Source organism: Crocodylus siamensis, chromosome 4 (genome assembly GCF_052110815.1).
Source record: "Crocodylus siamensis isolate JL-2025a chromosome 4, ASM5211081v1, whole genome shotgun sequence".
Taxonomy (NCBI): domain Eukaryota; kingdom Metazoa; phylum Chordata; order Crocodylia; family Crocodylidae; genus Crocodylus; species Crocodylus siamensis.
The window spans coordinates 25,206,475-25,228,393 of record NC_143398.1 but is presented as its reverse complement, the minus strand read 5'-3'; the positions used below and the strand labels follow the sequence as shown (position 1 = coordinate 25,228,393).

General features: G+C 45.1%; 2 protein-coding genes across 4 annotated transcripts in view; both read left to right on the top strand.

The window, feature by feature from the left end:
• ATXN7L1 (ataxin 7 like 1) overlaps positions 1-16,862 on the top strand; it is a 195,793-nt gene extending 178,931 nt beyond the window's left edge. For 2 of the 3 annotated variants that reach the window (XM_090042020.1, XM_090042019.1), the window contains 3 exons: positions 108-1,041; positions 8,769-8,843; positions 14,198-16,862. In XM_090042020.1, the coding sequence (XP_089898146.1) occupies positions 108-1,041; positions 8,769-8,843; positions 14,198-14,239 (1,051 nt within the window). In that variant the 3' untranslated portion in view covers positions 14,240-16,862. The remainder of the gene's footprint in view (positions 1-107; positions 1,042-8,768; positions 8,844-14,197) is intronic. The other variant, XM_090042021.1, reaches the window with a different exon arrangement.
• A 1,341-nt stretch (positions 16,863-18,203) lies between these two features.
• EFCAB10 (EF-hand calcium binding domain 10) lies at positions 18,204-21,616 on the top strand. Its single transcript, XM_090042017.1, has 4 exons — positions 18,204-18,346; positions 19,980-20,144; positions 20,510-20,594; positions 21,054-21,616. Exons 1-4 carry the CDS (start codon positions 18,250-18,252, stop codon positions 21,088-21,090), a joined length of 384 nt encoding a protein of 127 aa, XP_089898143.1. The 5' UTR covers positions 18,204-18,249; the 3' UTR covers positions 21,091-21,616.
• The last annotated feature ends 303 nt before the right edge of the window (positions 21,617-21,919 follow it).

The window sequence follows — 21,919 nt, the reverse complement described above, 5'->3', positions numbered from 1 at the left end:
AGGTCCTTCCAGCTAATCTCTTCCTGTCTGCATTGCTCAAATCAAACCTTCCAGGTAGAATAATTAGTAAAAATCTGAAACTCAATGTTTTTCTTTTTCATATTTAGGAAAATCCCTCCTGCGGCAGATAGCCCCATGCCTTCTCCAGCAGCACATATCACCACCCCTTTTCCGGCATCAGTTTTACAGCCTTTCAGCAACCCCAATGCAGTGTATATTCCTTCAACACCCATCAACTCAAGAATCACTTCTTCTTACATAATGACATCAGCCATGTTATCAAATACAGCCTTTGTGACAACGTCGGATACGAATTCCATTATGTCACACACCACAGCTTTTCCTCATGTGGCCGCGAGTTTAAGTATCATGGACTCAACTTTTAAGGCGCCATCAGCTGTGTCACCAGTGCCAGCAGTCATCCCTTCCCCATCCCACAAGCCATCCAAAACAAAAACCAGCAAATCCTCAAAAGTCAAAGACCTGTCCTCACGTAGTGATGAGTCTTCAAGTAACAAAAAGAAAAAGCCGCAGTCCTCTTCCTCCTCATTATCTTTGCAGACATCCTCGTCTTCATTTTCAGGTTCCCACAAAAAGAACTGTGTCCTGAACCCTAGTTCAACTTTGAACTCCTATCAGGCGACATCTTCCTATAACAGTATGTCTGTGCACAATACAAATAATGGAACAAGCCCACTCAGTGCCAAATCGGAGCCCTCAGGACGGACTTCATTATCAAGTAGCTCAACAGACTCAGTAAAGCATATGAGCATGGTAGTAAACAGTACTGACTCCTCTAATTTGTCTGTATCCTCTCTTGTGCACCATTCAGGGGACCACTCCCTTGCAGCACACAATGCAGTGTCTTCTCTACCCCTTTCTTTTGACAAATCAGAAGGAAAAAAACGTAAAAACTCTAGTTCTAGTAGTAAAGCCTGTAAAATCACTAAAATGCCTGGTATGAATAGTGTTCACAAAAAGAGCACTGCCAACCTTATTTCTACGGTGCCAGATCCTACAAACAGCTCCATCTCTCGGCAGGTAAGGGACTCTTCCAGTTACTACATTGCAGCTCTTGTTTGTCTTGAAATATCTTGTACTGGGGGGGAACAAGGTTTACAGTTGCCTCAGACTCAGTGTTACTTCATTTAACTTTTTGTTTAGGCTCATTTAAAAACAAACTTCATTTCCGCATGGAAAAGTGGTTCAAGTACGCACAGGAACTGTCGTGATACTGTCCCTAAATAGTTCTGTTTTTATTTTGTGGCAGTTTTTATGTGACTGTAAAATGAATCATTTATATTTTGAAAATCAAATTGAGAGGGAGAGGTGAGAAAGGACTGAGGAAAATTAATTTCTGCTCTTCTTGTTCATGTACTTGATACAGTGATTGCAAATTCAGTAGCATCAGTCTCATTCTTCAGGTCAGGTGGGTATACAGGCTTTCACTTTTGGAGTGGGATTTGTTTTTTCTTGCATAAGAGTAAACAAAATAAAGACCAAACCTTGAGAGGTGAAGGGTATCAGTCACTACTGTCGATCCAGTAGTGGTTTTGTGTGTTCAGCACCTTTTCAACTCCAGATAGAAAACCAAACTCACTATTTTTCCATCTTGAGCTACTCAGGTACTTGAGTTACTCATCCATTTTAGAAGTTTATCTCAACATGAACTGTGGAAAATGAATGGCAAATTCTCTGAGTTAATGTCCCTTTTCTTGAACTATGTCTTCCTTCTGCTTTACACTTTTTAGTTTGGCCAAGCTCAATCACATTAATTCAGCTCAGATTTAGTTCATATTTTGAATCAGCAAGATAGAAGTATGATACACAGATCTAAAACAGCTCTCTAATTTGGTGTTTAATGTTCATGATTTTTTTTTAATTATGCATTATCCGCTACACACCATTGTGACTGTTTTTCATCTCACGATTGGAAAATTCACATCAGCCTCCCAGAACAGGAGCGCTCAACCCCTAGCCCATTCCTGCCCCTGGAGCCCCACAGGCCATGGCCCCGCATGCTAGATCGGGCATCCAGGGTAGCATGAGGCCCAGTCCTGGCATGCAGGGGCAGCATGGGGCCCCCAGAGCCCAATGCTAGCCAGGCAGGGGCAGCCCAGGGCCCCACACCTGATCTCAGTATGTGGAGAGCAGTCTGGGGCCTGATCAAGCCTGCAGACAGGCTCTATGCCATTCATCTAGCCCGGAGGTCCACACTATGAGCAGAACTGTTCTAGAAAAGAAAGAACTGTAATTTTCACACAATACAGAAGAATTTATTCGTAGGACAATCCATAATGCCCTCGTTATAGAAAGCTAAGTGTTAATGGATTTAAAGAAACTTACTCAAACCTGTAATTTGCTGTAAACTAATTAATGGAGTCTTACAGAGAAAGTTCCCCAAGGTGATAGCCAGCCTCCCTTTCTTCATGCTAGATGGCAGTGGGAGAGGGGAAGGGAATGTTAGCCATTGTAGAGTTAACAATATTTATAAAGGTAATAATTTCCTTTGGAATTATCCAGCATCTTCATTTGATTATACTTGCTTTTACAAACAGCAGTGCTTAGTGTTTTCTCATTCCCCTCGAATTTGATGGAAAAAACCTGCCATAACATGCGCTGAAGCAGATTGTGTCTTTGGTAGAGCTGGGAGCTGAAAGTCATCACGTTACAGACTCGCTTTGTAATCTTAAGCAAGTCACTTCACTTCTGCTTCATCTGGAAAATGAAGCACGTTTGCTTTCTTCAGCAGGGACCTGTGCTGCTTTCACCCTTGGAGCCTTTGGAGGCTTTTCCCCAACCGGAGGTAGAACAAATTACATTAGAGTAATCCTAGTCCGAGTTCTGTGTGCCATCTGCGCTTGGCTAATTGTAGTTTCCACCTTCTGCATGATTTGGTGCCACAAAATCTAGCACAGGTTTCCCCATGTGTCCCAGAACAGCCCCTGGAGGCCTGGGAGGGCACCTGCATTTCGTTAGCATTCTGGCAGCAGAGACATGAGGCAGTTTCCGAAGCTTATTTTGAACATCAGGTCATTGTTTAAATGTGCGTGTGCTGGGAGCTGCTTTTAAATATCTAAATAAATAAGGAGGTTATAATACTTCACCTAAATCTTCACAGAAAGTCACCACTAGTTTTAGAACCTCAAACCTCTTGCAGAAAATGTCACTGTATAAGGGCAGAGTATGAATGAGTACATAATGGCCATATATGGCCCAATAAAATCTTTATTATTTTGTAGCAGTTTTTATGTGACTATAAAATGTATTATTTAGCACCAGTAACATGCTCAGAGCTGTACAGTGCACAAAAACAAAGCTAGTCTCTGCCCTGGAGAGGGCTATACTCTAGAACAGCGATTCCCAACCAGGGTGCTATGAGAGATCCTTTTAAGGGTGTTGTGGGATGCTGCACAATATTAGCACTGCTAATTATGCGGACACCTACACATGATTCACAAGATAAAACTAGAGATTTTAGATAAGAATCCATCGTGTCAGTCATTCTGACTGGTAGAGATCTTTCTGAGTTCTTTGCTGCAGAATTACTGTTAGCTTTCTGTAGTCAAAACACAAGGGAAAGCTAAGAGCTGGCATTTTCTAAGGGGTGTCTTGAGTCTAATCCTAGGTGTCTTGACTATAAAAACATTGATATCCACTGCTCTCAAAAGCAGAAAGAAGTAGAAGACAGGATATACTGGAAAGTCCAGAGGTTGGGGATAAAAGTGAGGCTTTTTTGGTTTTGTTTTTAGGTAACAAAGCTTACAGATATAGATATATATGTGTGTATATGTATATTTTTATAACTTAGCTCTATATACGTATAGCTAAGTTATAAAGCAGGGGTGGGCAAAATACGGCCCATGGGCAGCCTGTGGGGCCCCTAAAAAATGTAGAATATTAACATTTTTCTGCCTTTGGTTCCTATCAAAAGTGACAGGAACCAAGAGCAGTAGGACCCAGGGGAAGCCTGGCAGGTTTCAACAACAGTGGGGCCTACCCCCCAGTCCAAAGCCCCAGACAGGGTTTCTGAGCTGGGAGCACATGGCTGCCCCGTGCTGGAAGCTCAAGTAAAGGGAGCCAGACCCCGGGCAAGGAAGAAGTGTGACAGGAGGAAGCGACCCCACCCCGTCCATGTCCGGTGCCCCACACTGCAGCTGCTTGCAGCCCGCGTGGGGCTGCCTGTGCCTGCTCCAAACAGTCCCATGCGGACTGCAAGCGCCTGCAGTGTGGGGCACCAAGCATGGGGCTGAGGAGGGGCCACTCCCCGCCCCCCCCCCACGCTCAGCTTTTCCCTCGGCTCCTTCCTTGCACAGAGAAAAGCAGCCCCTCACCTGCCCCATGGCCGGTGTTCCCCACTGCAGGTACTCGCAGCCCATGTGGGGCTGTCCGGAGCAGGCACAGGCAGCCCCAGGCAAGCTGCGAGTAGCTACAGCGCGGGGCACCGGGCATGGGTCAGGGAGGGGCTGCTTTCCCCATCCCACTGTGCTCAGCACCACCTTGTAACCTGGCCCCACTGCCAGGATGACAGTGGGGCGGGTTACAAGCCAGTGCTGAGCGCAGGGAAAAGTGGCCCCTCGCCCCCCATGGCCAGTGCCCCATGCTGCAGCCCACATGAGGCTGCCTATGCCTGCTCCAGACAGCCCAGCCTGTTGCAGGGAGTGCCAGCCATGGTGCAGGCAAGGGGCCACCTTTCCCCGTGCTTCTTCCCTGCTAGCGAGCAGGGGGTTGGAGCTGTGTGCTGCCTCCTACCTGTACTGCGGGGCTGGGGGGCACTAGGTGTGAGTGGGCAGGGCACCAATGGGAGCACAGGGCCCGCACCGGTCTCCCAGGGCCAGTGCTGGCAGGGCCCAGAGCAGGGTGGCAGGACCGCGAGGTCCCAGCTAGCAGGGTCTCTATGGAGCTGAGCCAGCTCCCCCCTCTCCCTGCTGGTGCAGCCCAGCTCCCCAGACCCCTGCTGGCCTGCGCCCTGCTTGGGCACCGCTGATGCTGGCCCTGCAACATTGGTCCCAAGACATTGAGACATTGGTCCCAAGATGGTGACCAGGGGGTGGGGCACCTGTCAAGGGGCAGGGCTACCCATGTGGCCCTCGGCAGCCTGCCAAAACTGGGTAAGCAGCCCTCTGCAGAAAATAATTGCCCGCCCCTGTTAAAAAGCCTCCATGTCATGAGGACATTGCAGGAAAATGGTGTTTGGAAGGGCCTTGAATGGAAAGGGTGCTGTTGGATAAGGATTTCCATGCCTAGGAGCAGCACTTGGATTGGGGCAGGGTGGAGGTCCCCAAGAAAGTCCAAGCATGTATTTTTCTTCTCCTGGCTGAACAAACAGGGAGAAATGATTTACTGGGCTTTAAAAAAATGTTAATTCTATGTATTGGAGAGGGATATGGACATTGTTTTTCAGCTGTAGATGATCTCACACAGCCCTGTAAATCTGTACCATGTGAACAAAGCTGTGCTCTCCATCCCTACACAGCCATTGGAACGCTGTATGAATCAGCCATACCTTTGCATCCCTGCTCAGTGGTTTTGAAATATATACCCCAAATATGACTTAGTCATCTGAAACACAGGAATCCTTAATGTCTAAACAAAGGAAGAAGAGCAGACTCTGAATTGTTACTTCAATACAGAATGCTGATACTTTTATGCCCGTGGAATTGGGGACCTGTCACCTTTGTCCAAGACACAGGAATAGCAAGGTCTGGAGAAACAACTGTTCAAAGCACAATTGAGATATTCCAAGTGCTGGTCCCTGCCCTCTCACTGACTTGTTCTGTGACCATTGGCTTTCAGCTGTTTCAGTCCCCTCATCTGTAAATTTAAGGGGCCTGGCAAACATAACATGTAGGCCATTATTAAGGTGTTAATTGCATCATAAATAGCAACCCTGCCGCCACATGTTAAAGCCAATTTATGGGACAGTAATATATCAGACAAGGTACAAATATATAATGTAGAATATCTTTATGGTTTGTTTATATCGTATGTTAAATTGAACATGTGGCCTGCCAGGACTGACCTACAACAGATTCTGGGGCTCAGCTGAGCATCAGGATGGCGTGAGACAGCTCCAGAGTCCAGGAAACAACCATTCCCTACCTGACAAATGAGATCCGGCCCGGAACAGCGCTGGGTCCTGGACTCAGTGCCCTGCTCAGTCCCAGCTGGGAGGACAAAGGGGTTCCGTGAGCCCAATATCAGGAAGAAACCTCCTGTACCCCAATATCAGGCTCATTGCACCGTGGAGAAAGCGTTTGTTGCTCACCCCATTATGTCCAGATGCTGGACATCACCATACACAATTCAGAGGCCCCTGATACAGTCCAACACAAAGGAGAGACGATTTAAAGCCCTTTCTGTAGCCCTTTTGCTGAGGAGGTATTCTAATGTATGAGTTAAAACCTGTGCTTTCATAAAATAAACCTATCTTGGGAGGTGGGAGTATGCAGATACCCGTGTCCCTGAAGCTAATATGTGTGCATGCCTGTGTGTGTATACATATGCATACACACACCACTTCTTTTACTATGTAGAGAATCTTGCCTGTCAGATTACAAGAGAAAAGCTCTTCCAACCACCCAGCAAAGAGAATGGTTTGCTTTAAATCAGTGTGTGTGTTGTGGCTTGGATGCTCAAACACAGGGACACATACCTATAGAAAAAAATAGATGTGACCGTCCCTTTGGGTCAGAGACAATGAGGAATTGTTAGAAACTGAGTGACTGCAAGGGACCACAAAGCATCTAGGGTTCTGAAATAAAAAAGGAAGAGATTGCAATAAACTGTTTATGACAGTAACAGATTTATGAGGTGAATAGTGAAGCTAAAAGGCCAGGAATTGTAAAGAGATTGGGAAGCCTTTCTCCACAGAAGATATTTAGGGTGTTGAACAAGCCATGTAAAAGACAACTGTAAAAGTTGCAACCTTGTATATATTTTACAGGGGTTGTTCAGTAATCGTGGCAAGAAGAGGTGCAAACATAACTAGGGATGCAAAGTATTTTCCTCTATTCATTCTAATATCCTACAGTATTATCAGCCAGACGTCTCAAGCAGTTAAAAGTAATTGAGCGTTTCCATTTGACCTAGTGGAGCCCTTGGCTCCTAATAGGGTTATAAATACACCAGGGACAAGTACTGGAGATGGACAGAGACGCAACACAGAAGTTATGAGGTTGAGGCCAGAAATCCAGTTGCCTGCTTACAGGGTTGCCAGCTGACTGTAAATTTATGGATAGTCTGTAAAATAAAGGTTAAAAATGTTGGTGTATAAAGTCCATAAAATAATTAAGCTGTCCAAAAAAAAATTAAGAAACCATGAGCTTGACTGAAGATCCACGGTTGTCATGAGGCTGGGCATAAGTGTTGATGTTCGGACAAAGCAGAGTAACATCACCTTGTATCTGAGCAGAAGTGCAGGAAGGTCTCCATCAGGGCTTTGTTGCCTAGGGAGTCTCTGTGGCTCCCTCTTCTCCCCACTGCATCAGCTGTTGCCTGCCTGTAACAACTGCTTGCCTTGAAGACAGGCAGGGCCATGTGGCCCCAGGTAGTCTGAGGTGTAAGGCAGGACAAGGAGAGGGGCGGTGTGGCTGGGACAGAGCTCCAGAGCTGAAGGGAGGAGAGGTGGCAAGTTTGAGTCTGTGCCAGGACAGGAGGAATGGGGCCAGGAGGAGTGCGGGTGGGTGTGGGGGTAGCAGTGCAGGGTGCAGTCAGGGGTGTTAGGATGTGGGGGGGGAGTAGGGAGCCCCTGGGTGGGGGCAGCATAGAGTAAAACCATTGCTGCAGTCAAGACTTCTCGTCAACTCGTCATCACTCACTCATGTTAGTGCCAGTAAAAAAAAAAAGGTTTGGTTGTCAGCAAAATGTTTGCAGGTTGTCAGTAAAAGACTTTTCTTGAGTTGACCACCCTGACAGCTCGAGGCCTTTGCAGTCCTGGGCATCCACTTGTAAGCTGCCTGTAGCAGCATGGCAGAGTCTGGCCACAGAACGGCTAGACAGATGGACTGCTGGAATTGGGATTTTCCATGCCATACTGTTACTGTTCTTCTATGCTTCTGAAATATAATCTTTGTTACCTGCTTTGACAAAACCCTCAGGGGTCAGGGTGCTCCCAAAGATACTCTGGGTTTGGCTAAACCTGTTGGTCCCCCATTCTGCTGAACAGGTATACACAAGTTACATATTCGCCCAGAAATTATGGTTTGCTACAGGCACTTTGGTAAAGCAACAAAAAAACAAAAGGGTTTACTACGAGGACAGGTGACATCAAATAGAAAGTGATCACATGCTTTGACAACAGAGTACTGTAAAATCAAACTGACAAAATCCTTTCCCTGTGTTCAGACTATCACTTAGCCCTGCAAAAATCTCCCAGGGTCGATTTCCACTCGGCCACAGCTAGCTCCTTCACCCTCCGTTCCCTTTCCTCCTGTCCCAGGGAGCCCCCCTCTAGCGACCCCTAAGGGTCACTGCCTCCAGAGTGTTTCACGTAGCTTCCCCCACCTCTCTTCAGGGGAGCCAGAGATCCCCTAGAGATTCTGCCTGTGGATCCGAGACACCTGCCTTTTTAATAGCTTGGTGGTTCAAAAAGATCACTAGGAGTCCATCTCAAGGAATGTGCATAACTGCGATGGCAATACTACTTCTGTCTTCTAAATATAAAGTTAATACCACTTTAGACTTGAAAGAAAACCAGACTCCAAGTAGCTTCTGCATTCACCTGCCAACAATGTGTGTCTCAATACTACTCCATTGATGTCTTTCAGATTGGAAAAAATAGCAGTGTAGCTTTGTCACAATCCAGTCCTTCAAGTACGTCAAATCCAGTACACAACAGACAAGTAAGTTGCTTTATTTTTTAAAGTACCGGATACTCTGTCAAGTAACATTTAAATTGTGTTGTGCATTAAAGCTTATAAATATAATTTACCCTTTATACACATAGCCTCTCTTTCTTTTACTAACACTAGAATTTTTTTGCAGTTGTTTTGCCCTCTGTTTTTATGAATGACACACTTTCTGCTTATTTTTGGCTATCCACAGCATTTCCGAATAAGCTTGTCTGCCTGTCCCATAGACACTGGAAAACCTCTCAACAGAAGTAGTCACTGAAATGATGTTTTACACGTGGCACCAACTGCAAAAGGAAACTGCATCGGCCAATGCAGCTATATCCGATTTCCCTAACTGGTTGCCCCAGCAAAGTCCAAAATTGGCACAGAAGAGGGAAAAGAATCTAAAAATGGGCAAAAAGTAAAATTGGGGGAGAGAGAGAGAAAAGACAGACATATGAAAGAAAAAAGCTGGCCTCCAGAGAGAATTTGACTGGTAATTCTGGCAGCATAAACTAAACTGAGTCCTCCTCTGGCTATCAGAAGTTACGCCCATCTTTGCCATCCCTCCTGTGCCGTCTGCTGGAAAGGCACTTTCATTTTTATGAGGACAGGTGATTGGCCTGTGATTCATACCCCAGCCTGGAACAGCTGGAGGAGTAACAGACTGTTTTATGCCTGGTCCTACCCTTTAACCTCTCTGGGCTGAGTGGCCTTACCTGCTGGTGACTGGAACACAAAAGCCTCCAACTGGATTGTGGCGCCGTCTCCGCAGAGAGATAAGCGTTTCACAGCAGCTGTTCCAGGAGAACTGCCTGTGTGGACACTCTTGTTCTGGAGTAACTAAAATATACCAGCAGAGTTATTCCAAATACGTATGCTGCTCAGTGTCCCTCATGTCAATGAGGCAAGAGATAGAGAAAAGAAATAGCAGTGGCCCTGATATTGTTAGCTCACTTCATTTCCCTCCGTTGAGAAGAATCTGAGTTGCTTTCCTTAAAAAATGAACTACCAAATTGTGACCTATAATAAATCAACTTATTATCCAAATCATTTTCCCTGTTGCTAGCTGAGGTATGGAGGTTGTATACATGGGGAAAATAACTAGCTTAAGAAAAATTTCATGGAGAAATCTGTCCCTACCTGCATGTGTCTCAGAACTGGCTTTTGCTGTATTAAGACATAATATTGTCCAATTACAAGTAGCACCCAGAGGAGACAGCTGCTCCTGGACCTTGGCAGGATTTAAGCTGCTGGAAAAAGCTGAAACAGCTGTATAATCAGTTTCTACAGGGAATATGATGATTCTCACAGTAGAAACAGAACATCTGTATGTGGCCTTAGGACAGGAATTTTAAGGGGAAAGAAAAAAATATATATTATTGGGCTCAGAAAGGATGTGTGTGGTTTTGTGGTTGGGTTGGGTTGGGTTGGTTTGCTCAGTTTTGTGATTTTCAGTGGCTTGAGTAGAGGTTTTAAAATGTGGTGGTGTCAGTGCTGGACAGCGTGTGCTGCAATTCATATCTCATCCTTATTCTGTGTACAATATTCTTTGATAAGATTTTTGTCAGTTACTTAACATAAATTTATCTGGAAGTTAGTTGTAGCAGCTGATACTGTTTTGGGCAGGCTGAGCTGTGTGGTCCTTAAATAGTAATGGAGTTGGTACCGTGATATGACACGAACATACCCATTTACTTACTGCTGTCAGCTGTGTATTTAAAGTACATCATCAGAATTTTGTCTCCACATTAATTTATAATGAATTAAATGGTATTGCCTAAGTAACATTTTAGGTAACTGACTTTTTTAATATTTTAAGTGCTCAATGTTAAGGTTTTTAAATATGAATATGTAAATTAAGAGGAAGTGACAATGCACTGCATGCCACTTGGGCTTTGAGCAGTGCTTTGAGCTCCTGGATATGCTGCGTAAGGAAAAGATACATCCACCGCACCATCTCAGCATTCACAAGCCATGCCTGGTACCTCAAGGTACATAGAGAAAACATATAAAGCTGTGTCTATGGCTGAATCGCTGATTCTCTGAATGGGAATTGAATCTTCAGATTCAGATTTGGCTGACTCAAACTAGTACAGCGATCCGAATCAGCGTTTTGAATCACTGTTCCCTGAACCAGGCTGAATCCAAATCAAAGCACTCTGAAGTGCTTTGGGTTAGAGTACAAGGTAGTCGAGGGGAAAGGGACTTAATGGTGGGAGTCTACTACAGACCTCCCAACCAGGGAGAAGAGCTTGACCAGGAATTCTTGGGTCAGCTCACAGAGGTAGTGAAGGCGAGGGATGTAGTAGTCATGGGGGACCTGAATTTCCCGGACATCTGCTAGGAAGAGCAGTCAGCCAGGTCTGAACGCTCCCGTAGGTTCTTGGCCAGAGTGCAGGACCTCCATCTAACCCAGGAGGTGCACAGCCCCACCAGGGGGGACGCCTTGTTGGACCTAGTGCTGGCCACGGGTGATGACCTGGTGAGGGGGCTGCGGGTGCTCGACCACCTGGGCGACAGCGATCATCGCCTGCTGGAATTCACCATCCAGCGCAAGGTGGCAAAGGCATGCAGTAAGACAGCAGCCCTGGATTTTAGGAGGGCAGACTTCAACAAGCTAAGGAGGATAGTTGGAGAAGCGCTGAGGTCCCGGGGTGGGGAAGGGAGCCAGGTGTCCAAGGAGAGTGGTCGCTCCTTAAGGAGACAATCCTCCAAGCCCAAAGGAAGGTAATCCCAACGAGGATCAAAGGGAGCAGGAGGGCACACAAGCCTCTGTGGCTCACCAAAAGAATCCGGGAAGGTCTCCTTGCTAAAAAGGAGGCTTATACCCAGTGGAAAGAAGGGGTCATCACCAGGGAGGGCTATTCTGTAGTGGCTCGGGAATGTAGGGGGGCAGTTAGGAAGGCCAAGGCAGAGATGGAACTGGGACTGGCTTCCCAGATTAAGGACAATAAGAAGTCTTTTTTTAAATACGTAGGGGGTAAAAAGAAGGTCCCGGGTAATGTGGGGCCCTTGCAGGATGACATGGGTAATGTGGTCGTCACACCAGACGGCAAAGCTAACATGTTGAACGATTTCTTTGCCTCCGTCTTCCTAAGTAGGGACCAAAACAGCCACCTCCCTGCTGGGCCCCCCTGGGGCCCCGGGGGAGGCACACCTGGGCCACGCGTTAGCAAGGATTTAGTTAGGGAGCTCTGGAGGGGTTGGATGTATTCAAGTCAGCCGGCCCAGATGATTCCCACCCTAGAGTTCTAAAGGAACTGGCCGAGGTCATTGCAAGTCCCCTGGCACAACTTTACGAGCACTCGTGGTGCTCTGGTGAGGTACCGGAGGACTGGAAGAGGGCCAGCGTGGTCCCCATCTTCAAAAAAGGCAGGAAGGAAGACCCGGGAAACTATAGGCCGGTTAGTCTCACCTCAATCCTAGGCAAGCTGTTCGAAAAAATTATGCTGGCACACATCCAGGAGGGGCCAGCAGGAGACTGCATGCTTAGGGGCAACCAACATGGGTTCATCAGTGGCAGGTCCTGTCAGACCAACCTGATGGCCTTTTATGATCAGATCACCAGATCATTAGATGCAGGGGTAGCAGTGGACATAGTCTTCCTGGACTTCCGGAAGGCTTTTGACACTGTCTCTCACCCTGTTCTCATTAAGAAACTGGGGGGCTGTGGTGTAGACACCCACACGGTCAAATGGGTCGCCAACTGGCTGGAGGGCCGCACCCAGAGGGTGGTAGTAGATGGGTCCTTCTCAACCTGGAAGGACGTGGGCAGTGGGGTTCCGCAGGGCTCAGTCTTCGGGCCCGCACTGTTCAACATCTTCATCAGCGATTTGGACAAGGGGGTAAAAAGCACCCTGTTCAAATTTGCTGATGACACTAAGATGTGGGGCGATGTGGGAACATTGGAAGGATGCAACAGGCTACAATCTGACCTAGACAGGTTACAAGGGTGGGCGGACGAGAATAGGATGGGTTTCAACACAGACAAGTGCAAGGTGATGCACCTTGGGAGGAACAACCGGCACCATACCTACAGGTTGGGGAACTCCCCCCTTGTCAGCACGGAGGCGGAAAGGGATCTGGGAGTGATCATTGACTCCAAGATGAACATGGGCCAGCAGTGTGGGGAGGCAGTCAGGAAGGCCAACCGCACCTTGGCATCCATCCACAGATGCATCTCGAGCAGGTCCAAAGAGGTGATCCTCCCCCTCTATGCGGCACTGGTCAGGCCACAGCTGGAGTACTGTGTCCAGTTCTGGGCACCGCACTTCAAGAGGGATGTCGACGGCATCGAGAGGGTCCAGAGCAGGGCCACTCGCATGATCAGGGGACAACAGGGCCGGCCCTATGAGGAGAGGCTACGGGACCTGAACCTGTTCAGTCTCCAAAAGAGAAGGCTGAGGGGGGATCTTGTGGCCTGTTATAAACTAGTTAGGGGGGATCAGCAGGCATTGGGGGAGTCCCTGTTCCCCCGAGCACCGCCAGGAGTGACCAGGAATAACGGTCACAAGCTGGCAGAGGGTAGGTTCAGGTTAGATATCAGGAGGCGCTACTTCACTGTCAGGGCGGCTAGGGTCTGGAACCAACTTCCAAGAGAAGTGGTGCAGGCTCCTACCCTGGGGGTGTTTAAAAGGACATTAGATGAACATCTTGCTGGGGTCATTTGACCCCAGTACTCTTTCCTGCCATGGCAGGGGGTCGTACTAGATGATCTGCTCAGGTCCCTTCTGACCCTACAAACTATGAAACTATGAAATACTGCCTGCTTCACACATCCCCAGTGTGCAGAATTGTAGGGCATGTGGGTTTGCAGCTATCGGGCAAGGCAAGTGGATTGGTTCCTCCTGCTCAGCAAATTGAAAGCTGCACAATCCCAGCAACCAGCTGCCAAGCATGTGGCTTTCAGCTTGCAGAGTGGGGAGAGCCAAGCAGGGGAAGCTTCACACCTAGTACTGTAGTGGAAAAGGGTTGTGAGGCAACCAGGCTGCAGGAAAAGCCTTAACATGCCACATGTTCAAATTAGAGAAACAGACAAATGAGCCACAAAGATGTTCCACGTTAAATGAGGAACATCTTTGTAGCTGGTTTGGCATTTTGGGTGAACATGTGGCATGGCATGTAACTTATCAGACTATCAACCGATGAGTCGTGTAGTAAACGTAATGTCTGCCAGGGACCTACATTTTGCAAAAGGGATTCAACTTCAGTTATTACAAGACCTAACAAGAGGGTTTATTATTATTATTCCTTGCAGCATTAGTTGCATTATGAAAGTAGTCACAGTGTTGACTATTAAATGCATATACTGAAAAATGTAATTTCTTGGTTTTGAAACTGGCTCTGATTTCTTTTCTTAGAAGACGTCAAACCGGACTGGCAGGATAAGGACTCTTCCATAAGAATGAAATGGAACCAGCCGATGATCTCTAGCTCTCAGCAGCCCTACTCCACAGGGGGGGTTTTTCTGTCCTGCAGGTGGATTTAACCTTTTATCAATTTGTGGTTTTAAAGAAAATTTTAAATTTACAGAAAACTGTACTAGTGCTTTGTTTAGTTTCTTACTTAGTATTTGCCACTGATCTGTGCATTCTGCTTTGTTCTGTTTCACGACTTTTCAAGCTGTTAGTATTGCATTGCTCCCTTTGTTTCCTACAGCACTGACAGTGGACATTCCAGAATAATCAAATTTATGGTTTGAATTTATTTTCAGTTGTTCCCCAAACTGCTTGTCATTACCTAAAAACTACAGTAATCCCTGTATTTATGCTTGTCCTATGGATAAGAAATATTACTGAGTGCATTTCTTAGCAGTGTGTAACAATTGGGGCATTGTAACTGTAGAGAATAATCCTGGTGGGTGCTTAACACCTCAGCTCCCGTTGACTTCAGAGGGAGATCCAAGTGCTCAGCATTCAGAGGATAAATGTCCTAAGGAATCTGTACTCCAGTCAAGGCATAGTCGATTTATGCATTATTGTTAGTAGGAACTCGACATGAAAATTGGCAGGAGTCTAGACCCTTAAGATCAAACTAATGGTTTGCTTCATTAAAAGATCTGGATGCAAGGACAAGAGTTAAACAGACTGGTTTGCATCAGTAGAATTGCACTGACAGTATTTTCTTATAGGATTACTGAATATTTTTTTTTTATAAAATGTAGATTTTATAATTGGAAAGTTGATACTAGGTACTGGAACATTAGTTCAGAGGAGTTAATTTTTATTTCTACAGTGTTAAAGTGCACTTATGCTGGTTTATTTACATCTTGGGGAAAGGAGAGAGACTGCAAATAGGGAGATTATTACTACTTTCTTTTTTAAAAAAAGAAGGCTTAAGGCAGATTTTAAAACTTATAAAATGTTTAAGCAATTATAAACAAGGCTAGACCCTTTGAAAAAAGTTTAGAAGATATTCTTAAAGTAAATTTTTATAGTGTTAATTTTGTAATAATTTATGTTTTGCTATATTTCGGAGCTAACTGACCAGAATAGTTTCAGAAACAGTATGAAACTTAGGAAAGTTGAAGCAATGTTTATATTTTTAAGATGTTCTTTGAATTATGTTTTTATTGTACATTTCTTCAGACTGAAAAAATGTGTACATATCTTTGTTATTTTTGCACAATTTTTGTCTTGTTTAGTTTTAGGAGCAGTACTATGTTGATTTTTTTTAATTTATTTTGAGTTGTAAAACTGCAGGATTTAAAAAATCTCAGTAACAAAGTCACACTCTAATTAATCAACTGTCACTTCACCTTTGGAGGGAAAACAAGTGGTTGTGAGATTCAGTGGCTGCTTCTGAGAAATAATGCTAGTCAATGACTGAAGGAGTGAGCAATTCAGTAGTTTTAAGAAGTTTTAGCTCTTAACATGCATCTTTTAATTGGAAAGCTGGAATATGGAGACTGTCCTTTGAATGCTGCTTTATATGTATTTTTGAACTGGCTTAGACCTGACAGCATTTCGGGAAAGCTAAGCATCAAGTGAAAACCCCATGGTATTTCTTCCTTCATACAGAATCATTATTTAATTTTCTATGTATTAAAAAATCAGCCTGAAAAGTGAAATGGAAATAAACATTAAAAAAATGGATATAAACTGGACCAGCCTATAATGCATTCTTAGTGTAGCATTCACTCAGCAGTTCTTTTTCTCCCCCATTTGCCTGAAGATCTTGTGATTCGTTTCCAGCAATAGAGGCTCAGAAGCTTTGGTTGTTACACATACGCAATGCATAGGCCCGTCAGCCATAAAAAGCGACTTGGATAACTTGTATGCCTTCTTTTGTATCAATGTAACGATTGTAAATAATGCTGATCAACCTTTGTAGAGAATAGTTTATACAGCATATTCTATTACTGCTGATCTCAGTGAACTCTTGTTTTAAAAAAGAAAAAAAGAAATTTTTCTATTTACACCTTATATTTTGTTATGCTGTTGACCCATGGCACTTTAACAAAACTCTGTGGGTTTTGCATAGCTGGTCAGTCATGGGGTATATTAAATAACTGTTGTTGCACAGAAACAAATTTGCACCTGCTCTATTGTGCTTTCCTACTACAGATTTTAGAACCTTTTCCAGAAGACTTTTGAAGAAAGCATGTCCAATCATTCTAAAGAAAAAATGCCATACTTGTACAGTCAATTTCTTTTCTACAATCCATATTTTGTAACACTAAGTATTTTCATTCTTTGTCCTGCACCTTTATGTATTAGCAGTATCAAATAGAGTTCATTCCATGCTTGTGATAATTGTAAGCAGAGTAAATGTCTAAAGTAGGTGTAAATAGTAAATTCTATGGCTTACAGTTTAAAAAAAGGAAAAACAGAACAAACCCGTATCTGATTGATACTGCCATGGTTCAACACCAGGCCTGGAGATATTCTCTAGTGAGCGATTGTATTTTTTTGTTTGTTTGTTTGGGGTTTTTTTGCTTTATTATTATTATTTTTTTGTAACATGGCTTTGTAAATAAAATAATTTATATGTTTGTAAGAAATAAATTTGCAGTGTTGTTTATCTTTTTGAAAACAAACGTTTGTAGGTATAGGTTGAATTGTACTCAAACCCTGACTGTGCAGTTGGCAGGGATCATGGAGGTCAGCTGGATTTCTGTGCTGAAAAAGTTCCCTGTGTTTTCCTTTGCTGACTTTTACACGCCCCACCATCGCTGTTCATTTTGCATTGGCTTTGCCAGCACTGCTAGGTAGGTGCACACACTTCCCATTCCTTCCCTCTGGGCACACATGGAAGTAACATCATCTCAGCATTGCTCTTTGGGAAAGCTGCCCTGCTAAACTTGGTCCAGATTGACTTATGTTTTTGTTTTTTCTCAGAAACATTGTTTTGTATTCAGGAACATTCAAAGCCTATGGAGATAGTGGAGTCTCACTTTCCTCCTTAATTCAGTCAGTTTCCAACATTCAAAACAGTGGGAAAATCTTATCTGAATTTAACGTTATTTTAAAAAACAGGGAGACGCAAAAAGACGTTTTGCATCCCTTGCACTGCCATAATCCAACCGCACTTTTTGGCTACGATTCAAGCTCAGCTAACCTGCTGGACTTTTTAAACCTAGTGGCATGGCAGCTGAAGTAAAATCTGTGGGCTTAAGATGTCTCTCGGACCACCAAATTAGAGCTCTTTGTCTTCACAAGGCTCAGTACCACTTTAATCGCACTTAGGTGATATTTTAAGAAGCCAGATGAGATTTAAACTGGTTCGAGGCCAATGCAAGCCTTTGCATTGATATGGTTTCCACCTACAGCAAATCTGATCTGCAGATCAGGAGAGAAAATGGTGGAGGGAGACGCCTGGGCCAGAGCGGGATCGCACCAGGTTTGTCCTGGGTTTGAAAAAGTTGAGAAGCACAGTGGTAGACAAGCCGGCTCCCACTTCCCAGAGGCTTCGGCTCTTTCCCTGGCGGGGTTTTCTTTCCTAGAACTCTGCAAAAGATCAGAACAAGGGCTTGAGACCAAAGCGGTTTCATACTCTCTCGATAGAAAACACTTAAGTGCAGTTGCCCAGGTTTTGTTGGCCCACGAGGGTTTGTTCAGGATTGAGCGGTCTCTGTGTTTGGAAACGGGTTTGTTGAGGGGCAAAACCCCCCTCCCTGGCGGCTTGATGCATTTTTTTTTTCTACTCCCTTTACCCAGGTGGTGCATGCTTGGAAATCCCAGGGCCGCAGGATCTGGACCACCGCGTCAGCACCAACACGGTACTGCCGCCGGCGCCGCCGCCTGCGCGCTCGGATCAGCTGCAACTGCCAAACCCCGCCCCGCCCCCGGGGCCGGACACGGGCGGGGGGGCGGGGCTCTGCGCGCGCGTCCGGCGCCGATACGGGGGGCGGGGCCAGGGCCGAGCTGCCGCGCATGCGCCCCGAGCGCGGGCCCGTCTCCAGGCAACGCGGATGGCGGCGGAGCAGAGCGGCCGCGAGTACCTGGCGCGGCACCGGGTCGCCGAGCTGCTGCACGGGCTGGGCGCGCTGCTGCTCCACCACCGCCCCGGTGCGCCCGGGGCTTGCCCCCTCCTGCCCGCCCCGGGACTCGACTGCGCGTCCCAGGGGCCGCTGCGCGCCGCCCGGGAGGGAGGTCAATGGTGGGGCTTCAGTGCGATGAGCGTCAAAGGGTGGAGCCGATGCATACAGCGGTCCCGGCGCTCTTCAGATGTACAATCGTGTGTTTGCTTCCTGAAGGGAAGTCTGCGCACCCTATTCCCTAATCCGTGCACGCGGCACGCTGGCGTTGTCATGGGCGCGTCAGGGGTTGTGTCGGGCGCATTGACCGCCAGGCGTAGATTCAAGCAGAGCTGGCAACCCCCCCGTGGGATGCGATGCCCTTGGTGCTGCCGACTCATTTTTTACTTTGAGACCTGGGGCAGGGGATGCTTTCATCAGCCCTTAGAGGCTTCGGTTTCTGTTCACCGACACAGGGCTGTGGTGCCAGGATCCAAGAGCCATACGTCTGTCTGGGCCTGCAGGGTATTCGTCATGGGCATGCAAGGTTCAGGATCCTGAAGCAGCATCTTTACATGGCTCTTCACGCTGATGTTTCACTTTCTTTTTCTCACTTTATGACTGCACGCAAGCACCCTGGCAGGTTCAATGCTGGAAGTGTAGCGCTGGCATAGCTTGTAACAACCAACATATCTCCTGTTGCAAAGGGAACTTGAGTAACACCTTCCGGAGCAGAGAGGTGAAATCCAGGTCCTCGTGAAGTCCATGTGCAAGTTTTGCCACTGACTTCAGGAGGGCCAGGATTTCACTCCCACCTCAAAGTGATTAACAAAATAAGGTCAGGCACTATAATCAGTCAAATGTGCCAGAGAGCAAGCAGCAGTTACTCAGACACCTTCTGTTGTACTTGTAATATGGACCATAATCTGACAATAGAGTTGGGTCAGTTATGTGTTTCTAGCGCAGTTTGGCAACCCCCAGCACCTGTTTGCTTGGCACGCATGCCTTGAGGCAGACAGCAGGAAAGGGGCTGGGGCTGCACTGCTGCAAGGATCAGGCCCCTCATGGCTCCCCCATCACCAGTCCATAGCACACCAACATCTTTCTTTCAAGTCGAAGTTGCAGGTGTTTTTGACGCTTCGCCCAAAAACATTGCCAACCCATTCTAGCACATTTTGCAGGTCAGCATAGGAGCCTCTTATTTATTCACTCTCTTTTTAAATAAATACTGGTTAAATTACCCCCTTCCTACATGACGTGCCCAAATAGCCAACTGTTTACTATATATACACATAAAAGGAGACTGCCTTCAATGACTCAGCTGCTCCTCAATAGCTTGTTAGCACTGAATCCCATGAGACATCAACATCATGGTCTAGAGCCACACACGACGGTGTTTTGGCCATAACTGGAGACTGCAGTTCCTATCAGAAGCATCATGTAGATTAGGAGGAATATTTTGTGTTTATGAAATTGAAGACTGAAGTAGTAATTTAGATGCATTAGATTTGATTGTCATTTCACCAACCTTATACTAAAACAAAGCCAGTCGTCTTCGGTAACTGGAGTTACTTTTGTGGTACTGTAAAGGCAAAGTTGGAATCCAATCAATCACAGACCATATTTGGCAGTAGTTTAGAAATGCATAAAACTAAAACGTGTCATTCTCCTTTATTCTCTTACAGAAAGACCAAGAGAGTTTTTGATCCAAGCACTGGAAAGAATAAAGCTTGCAAAACGAACTGGTGTGGATTATCCCTATCTTATGGACGAATCAAATTTAGAAGCTATGTTTGAGATGTTAGACACTGCAAGTCAAGGCTATATAACACTGGTGCAGTACAAAGAAGGTTAGCCCTTATCTTTTACTTAAGAAAAAGCAGTATTTTTATTTACAAATTAGAACCTTATTATATATTTGATGGTATTACATGCAAGACAGTTGCTGAAAAGCAGCTGAAATTGTTTCATTCAAGGAAAATTCTGACCTCTATAGACTCTAGCTTTGACAAAAAGTAACTTATTGCAAAAAAAATCCCTAAAGGTTTTTAAGCAAGCCAAAACGTAACACCTTTTGACATGACACCTAACATTGAGCCCAAAAGGTCGAACAGTTCTCATTATAGAGTTCAGCACTTTTTTCCCCAACTTAGTTACAAAAGTCTAAGGCTATTTTAAATGTAAAATTAAAACTCATTCTTTAAAATCTTTGTAGCTCTTAAAACCTTGGGGCTAAGTGCTCAAGATGTGTCTTATGAAGATGGCACAAATATCACACTGGAAGTATTCAAGGAAGAAGTGTAAGTGATCGTTTTTGTCATTTGGGGTTTTTTTGTGGAGGAAAGAGAAACCTGTGGTTAATCTGAAGTTCACCTTTTTTCAAATGCATACTTTTTTAACTCCATAATGGTATTTGTGCATTTAAAACTATATTCTAAAAAGGTACTCCATCTTTTCTGGCAGTGGTCAGATTTCCTAGGACAGGTCAGCTGTTTTGCTTGTTCCTAGTATAGTGTGTGCTTTCTTTTGTCATCTGTAAGGGCATAGGCACGTGAACACATTACCATGAAGTCAGTAAGTGCAGGGACTCGCAGAATAGACTTTGCTCCATGGTAAATACCGATGGGGCAAGCTCTTACCCCATAGTAAAATGACAAGTAACCTGAGGTGGGATCATCCACTAATCACAAGGCAAGAGAGAGATAAAACTCCAACCAGAGTTTATGTAGAATATCAAATTTGTTTTTCTTTTGTTTCAGGAAGAAAAAGATGCTGGCGAGCTGGGTAGTATATTAGTATCAACAGCTATCAGAAATATTTCCCTAAAGTCTCATTCTTATGTTTTCGATATAGATAATCTCCCTCATCCAAAATACATTCTTGGGCTAATAGAGTAGCATCAGTACAGTACACAAGAGGTTTTTTGTGCCAGCTTTAACAGTGGAGTCACCAAGACAAATTTATCCATCCTCACTGTACAGCTGAAAGCCAGCTTTTCAAGGCTCCTTAGTTTGAAAGATATTGTCAAAATAGGTAGTGTATAAAAACATCTTTCCCAATAAAGCTGTTGTTCTGAAGCCTCAATGATAACCAACTCCCCTTTGACAATTACTGGCTCACCATATATAATCCTGCTCCTATACAGAAATTTTTGCAGCATGCAACAGCAGCAGTTATATAGCAACAAATAATATTCAGCTTTTAAAAATGTCAAATTTCTTTCAAACCTCTTGTGTAGAAACAAAAGCTGGTTTAAACATAAGGAAGATGCCCACATTTGAACTTAAGCAATTTCAAATAAAAAGATTATTAACAATTACAACCGTCTTGAGGCTTTTTCTTAAACAAGGGGCAAGTCACAAAACACACAGTTATAAACAAGCCTGTAGAGACCTTGGACACTTATGGAAGCAGGTGGTCAAAAATGCCCAATGACAAGGCTTAATTTGAAATCATCAGAAAGCAAACACATGACTCCACCTTATGAATAAGTCTCTGCATGGACATATGAGTACGCAAGATCTATGTATACAATTCCCAACCCGTAACTTTCCATGCATCAAACCAAATCACGAATTCATGTGCAATGTCTCTATCCCTGTACACAGTACCATATGTGCTGTCT

Coding starts and splice junctions, on each gene's coding strand:
- EFCAB10 (XM_090042017.1), top strand. CDS start 18,250: ATGGCGGCGGAGCAGAGCGGCCGCGAGTACCTGGCGCGGCACCGGGTC. Junction 18,347..19,979: donor GCTGCTCCACCACCGCCCCG/GTGCGCCCGGGG, acceptor ATTCTCTTACAG/AAAGACCAAGAGAGTTTTTG. Junction 20,595..21,053: donor GAAGTATTCAAGGAAGAAGT/GTAAGTGATCGT, acceptor CTTTTGTTTCAG/GAAGAAAAAGATGCTGGCGA.